This window comes from Ceratocystis lukuohia, assembly GCF_044167205.1.
Source record: "Ceratocystis lukuohia strain C4212 chromosome Unknown Supercontig6_pilon, whole genome shotgun sequence".
Classification (NCBI taxonomy): Eukaryota; Fungi; Ascomycota; class Sordariomycetes; order Microascales; family Ceratocystidaceae; genus Ceratocystis; species Ceratocystis lukuohia.
In genome coordinates, this window is record NW_027263525.1 from 1,246,992 (window position 1) to 1,254,931 (window position 7,940).

The 7,940-nt window shown below is 47.1% G+C and overlaps 1 protein-coding gene across 1 annotated transcript; it reads left to right on the top strand.

Moving 5' to 3' along the window:
- Positions 1 to 616: 616 nt before the first annotated feature.
- Positions 617 to 1,623, top strand: HOO65_060298 (uncharacterized protein; the record flags this gene model as incomplete). Its single annotated transcript, XM_071003990.1, has 3 exons — positions 617 to 638; positions 692 to 770; positions 834 to 1,623. 3 exons carry the CDS (start codon positions 617 to 619, stop codon positions 1,621 to 1,623), a joined length of 891 nt encoding a protein of 296 aa, XP_070857648.1.
- Positions 1,624 to 7,940: the final 6,317 nt, after the last annotated feature.

The following is a 7,940-nucleotide window of genomic DNA, read 5'->3' on the forward strand; positions in this document are numbered from 1 at the left end:
TTACCTGCCTCGAAGCGGTCCCCACTACACCATGTGTTGCAAGATGTTGTTAGCCTTGCGGAACTGTTTAGTAAAGCGCTGCTACCGAGGTTTTCTGCACAAAGTCTGGCTTGAGGAGGCAGAGAAAGTTGAAGGGGCTGCCAGTGAAGACTGCATCTCCTTGCGCACAGCGTGCTGAGCTTAGCGTAGATAGCAGGCAATTCGGCAACGGATATATGGTGACAAAGCCTCAAACTACGGACAGAAAGATGCTAGTAGGACTGTCTTTGATGGAAACTTGTTTCTTCTGTTCTCTTATAAGTTGGCCTTGACGACCTCTAGTTCTCCATTTTCTCTTCAATTTTATCCTTACATGCACTTGCACAACCGTGTTGGGTGTAGTTGGGAGATACAAATTCATCTTTGTATGTTATATGCTTGCTAATTTTCTACCTATCCAGCCCAGCCTGTGATCAAGAGACTTTAATCCTTTTTTTTATTTTATTTTTATTTTATTTTATCCATCTCCACTCTCTTGCGTGTCCGCTACCCCTGTGTTCTATAATACTCAGCTCTACGTACCCGCTATAGTGTACACTATCAACTAAACGGAGGCCCTTGAGAGACCTGTAAAATTATGTCGGCCGTATCCTCTAGCGGTAAGCATCGGCCAGTCAATATTTGGACACAAACTCATACTAACGTTAACCAGAGTCTTGCGGCACAAATGCCAGCGATACATCTAACAGCACTCGGTATCTCTGCCCATACTACATTTATGACTCCCTTACGTACGAGAAATGTCTGTTTCACGAAATTGAGGACATTTCCCGTCTAAACCAACATTTATCTAGAACGCATATGAACTGGTGTCGCCAATGTAAACAGCCATTCCATACGAAAAACACCCTCGAGACGCACGAGAAAGCTGGTGGTTGCTCGCCACAAGAGGAATATCCCGTTGGCTATTTAAACAAAGCCATCAAGGACGAGAGTCTCAGTGGAACAGCTGTGGCAGGCATGACCTACGAGCAGAAGCTCCGCAATATATTCGTGACTCTCTTCAAATGCGAGCCGCCTGCTGGCAACTACTACAAGTTTTATGGCCCCCCTCATAGCGAAGCTTATGGGCAGGCAAAGTTAGAGGCTGCACTTGTGCACATCGAAATGGTGATCAAAGCCATCGGAGACCGGAATCCCCAGTACAAATCAATGATGGGCCTGTTCGAGAATCTGCTCAAAATCACATCGGAAGGCCCTAGGAGTCCCAGCGATGATCAGCGGCGTGGGATCGCCCGATTGGCTAGCGAAAAGGCTAGAGGTGGCTTGAGGGCACTGCCTCTACCGAGTATTCCATTGCCACATGCTGTATTGCCTTCGCTTGAGGATGTTGAAAAAGCTCAGTTAGTGCTTGACCACTACCTTGCTTTTGACAGCGGAATTGGCATAAACTCTCAACTGCAACCCAAGCCAGGGATAGCTGGATATGGATACACATCGCCAGGACCTTCTGATATCTCTCATCACCAGCTGCCACCAAGTACCTTTGCGTATCCTCTTAATCATATGTTCGCCCAGAGCTTGGCCCCTAGCAGTGATTTTCTCGACATTTCTATGACTGACTGGAGTCAAATGTACTCTTGATTTTTTTTTGACCCAATGTAGTTCTGGGGCATCGGGGGTTCAAAGGGTTTCACAGTCGGGCATGGTAGACACAAAGCCCTACGGGTTGGTTCGGTTCGTTTATTTCTTGACATTGCATCCGTCTTTCTCTCCCATAGCGAAATAGTTGGCTAGCTAGTTAATGCGAAGTTTGCTTTTGGATAATGATATGGGATGGCGCGCTTCGAAGTTCGTTAGTAGATGTCGGCGCTTTAGATCCCGTGGCTATGGGGACAAATCATCTCATATACATGTATATTACTTGACCTGTGCTTTTGAAAATCTCCAGTCACAAAATGGGTTGAGGGATGTCCATTCTTGTCTGGAATTTTTCCTTTTAGGGCCTTTAGCTGTTCTCAGAACTGTGATTGATGGACTCGGGCTGTTAGCCGTAGATAGCTATTACACATACAAGTCTGGTAGGATTGCAACTGCCATGCGATGTTAGGTGGTGTTAGTAGTACTGTCATTCTGGTTTCAGGTCCTACGCAAAAGCTAAAGGGTACTCGAATAAGCATACTTAGGCAGGTGGATGGGTGCGTCTCTATATTTTGCAAGGCCCCCGACGTTGACGATTAGTCCGTCGCTAGCTTTACGTCATACCATGATGCATACTCTCGCTTGCCAGTTGTAGGATGGATGTTCTCCTCACTTGAATCTAATCTAACCCATGTATAGCGGTGGATCACTTGGAGCCGCGGTGCTGTGAAACGTAGACAACGTAGATAGATCTTTTATGCATAAACTAACATTGTTAATTCATCATCGTCAGTCTCCTATGTCTTGTTTTCTTTGGGTACAAACCTTTCAAACCCTTCAAACCCTTCAACGTGCCAACCTTTTTATGGGGTCTTCAGCCACAGGGAATGTTTATATCCACCCCCAAAGGCATGGGGGTGTGTCTAGAGTGCCACAAAATATAAAATGCCCGCAGAGAAAGGGACTAGAGGATTATAATCTAAAGCCACCCAGCATACTTTAGTACTACGATGCTACACCGTTATCAGATCACTTATAGGTAGCCAGTTGTTGAGAAATTATCAGGAGTAGCCTGCCAGATGCGCAGCACAGATGCATGCCGATTTTTTTTGACCCTACAAACACATCATTTGGGGGGGGGGGGGGGGGCTGGGTATTGTTGCGTATACCATACCGACTGTAGAGCATGCAAATGCAAATGCAGCTGTAGTTTTGCTGGTTGTTGTAGTCTCTTTAGTAGATGTACATGCACTGCCAATAGTTTGCGTATTTCTGCTCCGCACGGATCCGTTTAGAAATTTGACTTGACCTCAACGAAGGTTATTTGGCCAAGATCCAAAGCATTCAATCGGTGTACTTTGGCGTGGAAGCTCCGAAGAGCAAGGGGCAGGTATATGGCGCTTACTTGCTCTTTACTAGGCATAGAAAATTCTTCAAGGAACATGGTTCCACCAGCCGCTTCATCGCCAAGGCAATCAACCGCATCATTGTATCGTTAAGTGTGGTTGGGACGATTGTCTAAGCCTGTAGGGCTGTTGTACAACGATAGAGTTCTGCGCCGTCACGTCACGCCATGGAAGTATGGCAGCACAGACTTGCGTTGTTTCCTATAGGGCGCCCCCTGTTTTGTTGCACACATTCATACAATGGCCTTTGCTTCTTTTCGGTGTAGCCAGTTCTTGGGTCCCTAATGAAGGAATCAGGCTAAAGTAGTGTGACTGTTAGTGACTGAGATAGTGAATAAACATTCGCCAAATACGCATGGGGGGAACAAAGACATAAGCAATTGGTGTGTCTACAATAAAACTGACCTGGAGGGACCCGACGGATGCCTTGAGTGCTGCGAGGGATAATAAAAATGCACCAATTGGGGTGCCATTAATTGTGTCTTTCCATTTTCGTTGCATCCGAGCCACCGCACCATGGAATCAAAGGCATTAACATTCTTTGTAGCTTGCGTTGATCCAACTGCGTGGTTTTGACGCCTCCATGGCCCCCAAGGAGGGTTGCCGCATACGACATAACTGCAGACCACCATTAATGGGGACAAAGATCAAGGTGGGCTAAAAGAGCGGGAGGAAACAGCTGGTATGCAACTGACTTAAATGAAGGGAAAACTAAGTATAGTGCCTGGAATCGATGCAAATAAAGTAGGTAACTGAAAACAGTCCGTGTAAGTCAGCGAGTGTCCGGTCCATCAACGTCTAGACAGGCCAATATCGCGGCCATGTGTGGTAGTACAGGCTCAGTCATGACTAACAAAAACTAGATTAGACGCAGGAAGCACAGTACTTCTAGAACTGTCTTGGTATCTCAGTGTTGGCTAGGGATCAGGAGTAGGCTTTGCCTAGTTCTAGTTGCCGTATCATTACTTATTTATGTATATACATGGCCTTTTAGCATATTGTAGCCCTGAGGGCGACTGGCCTCAAATTGCCCTAGGCTATGAATTGTTGTTGATTTGTTGGTAGCTTGCTGTTGCGTGGGCAGGCTGGATAGACGGGCACCGATCGTATCGAAATAGTTTCATTCGGAAATTCAAGGTTCTGCATTTTATATCCTCATTGTCCCATCTTCTATCGCTTCGAGGACTTTGGGTGAGCAGACTTTTTAACTGAGGCTGCATGGCCTAACAGCCACGTGATTGTCTGTCTGAATTGTGTGTCGGCTTAGTCATGCTGGCGACACTGATAAATTGATCTATAGCCCTACATCTTGTGGCTGAAAAACCCACAAATGGGAAATACCCGAAAGGGTTTGTACCTAAAGCAGAAAAGGTGGCATCAGGAAGGCATGGACAGGAGATAGATAAAACCTTGTCCTTTGATTAAGCTCAAAACAATTAGCTTTAGCAACTTAAATACGACTGGTGTTGCTTTAGAGCTACGCAAGCCGCCGTGCCCAACTGTGTGGTAAGTGGAAACGCGAGGTTAGTCGCATCCGAGAGGGCACTCCCGTGTTACGGGGTGACTGTAGGTGTGGTGTATGGGCAAGTCCGGAAAAACCCAGCATCTTACGGGAAAGAAAAGAGCAAACGATCTAGAATTATCACAGCGTCTTCATGCTTATCAGGCCGTGGATAGACTTGGCCCTCCCGCAAGACGCGGCTTTAGCACCTGGCTTATCCTCTCTATTTTATGGCATCCCGTGTGCGTATGTCATAGAGGCGCTAGGATAGCAAAATCAGCCTCTTCTTCCAAGGCTTTTGGATAGGTGATAGAGCTATCAGCATCATGGCATCCTAGATGTTGCTCGGGCTCCGCCGATGGCGAGTCTAGGGCGCACTAAATGGTTCAACTAGGAGGCGGCAATCAATCGCTCAGCACGAGTCTGGCGTAGTTGAGCTGCTGAAGTAGTCACAAGCCCAAGACTCCACCTAAGTGCAGCATGCATGCAGGTCGCTAGCTTGCAACACATGACGTCAGTAGTATGGACAGAAGCTTCAAGTTAAGATCATAACAGGGGTCTGGCCAGGGGATCGGGACTGGAGTCAGTAGGCTTTGCTGCTGCTAACTAGACAGAGGCCAAGCGATTACCAAGACCAACCCAAGCTGTACGTCAGATGCGCGGAAATTCGAGCAGTTGGTGGCTGAGAACATTGCTGGGATTTGGAGGGCAAGCAAGCCGCCTTGCACAGATCAGACTAGGCCAGCCAGCATACAGCCCTGCACACTTCTCCGGTATCGGACGGGTTTTCAGAGGTGTCGCTAGATAATGGCACCCTTTACTTTGAAGCCCTATTTTGGAAGACCGGAGCTATGCCCCCTGTACTCGGCCCCATTGGTAGCTTCGCGATTTGGAAATTAGTGGACCCGATAACGCATACGTAGCATACGCTAGCTACCGGTTGCCTGTTCAATCTGAAGGTTGATTATGGCCAAGTTTTTTCTTCGTGTTCTTCCATTACATCATCTTAAACAAGACGAGGCTTGTCTCAACATGCTGACGCAGTGCTTCTTGGCGACAAAGACCACTGCAAGCAATAAAAGCAGGGCTAAGTGATGGATACCATACCATGTCTTCCATGAGATGCAGCGCTGCCAACAACACATGTCAGACATGCCTATCGGCCTTCTCCGATACCTTCCTCACGCCTTCTAAACATCTTCGAGACACGACCCCGCCAGCCACGGTATCAAGAAACATGACGCACGTGATTTTTGCCACTGTCACAAAGGGCAAAGGGCAAATCCAGTAGCTGGTAATGACCCTAAAAAACCTGCCAAATTTCATCGTCGGCCAAGAACCCACTAACCTGATAAAGGTCAATCTCTAGGCTGAATGTGAAATCTACGGTAGTCGGTCACCCACTTGTCTAGGCTTTGGGTTAGAGATAGATATTCAGATGCTGCAAGTGTGTGCAACTAGCCATATCCCCAGAACCCCTTTCCAGTCCTTATATCCGTCATAAAGCACGCAGTGATAGCCTCTAACGGCGATTCTGGAGCTTGTGTTGCTAGCCCCGCGTGCAACGCAGACTTGTGCCCCCGTAAGTACGAGACTATGTGGCATCCAGGTCTAGGTCCCTTGAGCCAAAGCTCCCAACCTTATAGCTAGACATAATAAAGCAAGCCACTGTTAATTTATGAGTTATGGCATTCCCCTGCCCCCTCTGTCCTGTTAGGCGTGATGAAAGCTACACCTTTGCCTTGAACCAGTCTTATATAACTAAATTACCTAAATCATCTGGTGGCTTTTAGAGTTTTACTGTAACAGGCCCTCGCTCATAAATCTCTCGCAAGGATCAAGAACTTACAAGCACGCGGTATACTTGGGCATCTCTACGAACAATGCACTTCTAGAGACTTCTGAAAGTATTCGGCGTTAATCAGAGTATGGTTCTTTATTTCCTTGTGCGAGTGTAGTGTAGCGGGCAAATCTGCAAGACCACTCGCCCCTTTTCATGGCTAACCCTACGGAGACTCGCTGTTGCAAGCTAAATGCCATGGCACGAGCTCGACCCCTTCTCTAGCCCCCACAAGCCCGAAGGCCGTGTATGTGACGGCGTACATGATAGCCGAGTTGGGAGAGGCAAGATAGTGAGTGGGGGAAAAATGTTTAGCCTCTTGACACAGAACATGAACAACAACCTTGTATACTGTCTCCTTGACTTTTAACAACTGCTATTTTTGTCCTTGTACATCTCGAACATTATTCGAAGAGTTTCTGCATTTTGCTCTTCGCCGCTTGCCAAGGGCCTCACTTGACTGTGACAGAGTCTGGCTGTCTGATGTCAATGATCTCACCTGGTGTGGATGGAGGTTGATCTCGGAAATGCGGGCTGCTGAGGGCTATGTAAACCTGTTCCATGTTTCTGGCATAAGCCTCTTATGAGCGACCTAAAGCACCCCAAGGCAAGACACTATATAGTAGGTGACACGCATGAGATGCCACTCATAGAGTGGTGGTGTTGTTTTGCTCATGGCGTGCCTCGAGGCCAGTAGAGTAGTGACTCCTATGCTCATAGATGACCAGGAGGCGATAGAGACTAGCTGACCATGTCTTGTAATGCTGATCAAAATTCTTTAGTCACTCAAGGCTAGAATCATTGCTGGCTAAGAAATTATGAGCCGCGACAGTAGCTAACTTCCCCCAGAGGTTGCCTTCTTGGTACTAACTAGTGAAGTGATATTAGTTTGTAACCACAATGGAAGATGCTATCGCCCAGCCTCCAGCATTGATGACTGCAGCCCAGCCATAGAGGGTCCTCGGCCGGCACTTGATATATCCGCTTAGATGAATAGATTCTTTTTCAATTCTGCCATGTTTCAAAAAGCCTCCGATGCAGGAATCATTTCTTCGTCGAAGAAAAATGAGCCAAGTTAGGGAATCTTTTTCCGACTTGCCTATAATACATGCTAATACTAATCACGCCTTCTCGCTGTACTTTTATCTCTGGGCACTGCTTTATGTCTGCCATCCATTGTCGTGGTGTATAGTACATCCGCACAACGCAAATAGGCTGCGAAGCTACCGATACAGCCAAGCCTCCAAATGTAGATAAGAACATTAAGTGGCTCATTCTTACTCTGCTTTATCAAGACATGGCTCTGCGATCCAACCTTTGTCGATGCCTCAAAGCTGGTCTTGAGTACCCGTCCAGCTTTGGACCGGCAAGGTTCTTGGATGGAGGCTTGGACGGATGCAGCTTCACAATCATGGTTATACTATGGCCATGGAAGTATTTAAGAGCATAGTTGATGGACTTATTGGGAGGGGAGAGCTTTGATGGTAAACAGGCTTATGTATGTGAACTACATGGCTCGGAGTTAAGCTATTGTTACCGAAAGCTGCGTTTCAGGATTGACTTGGCAAAAACT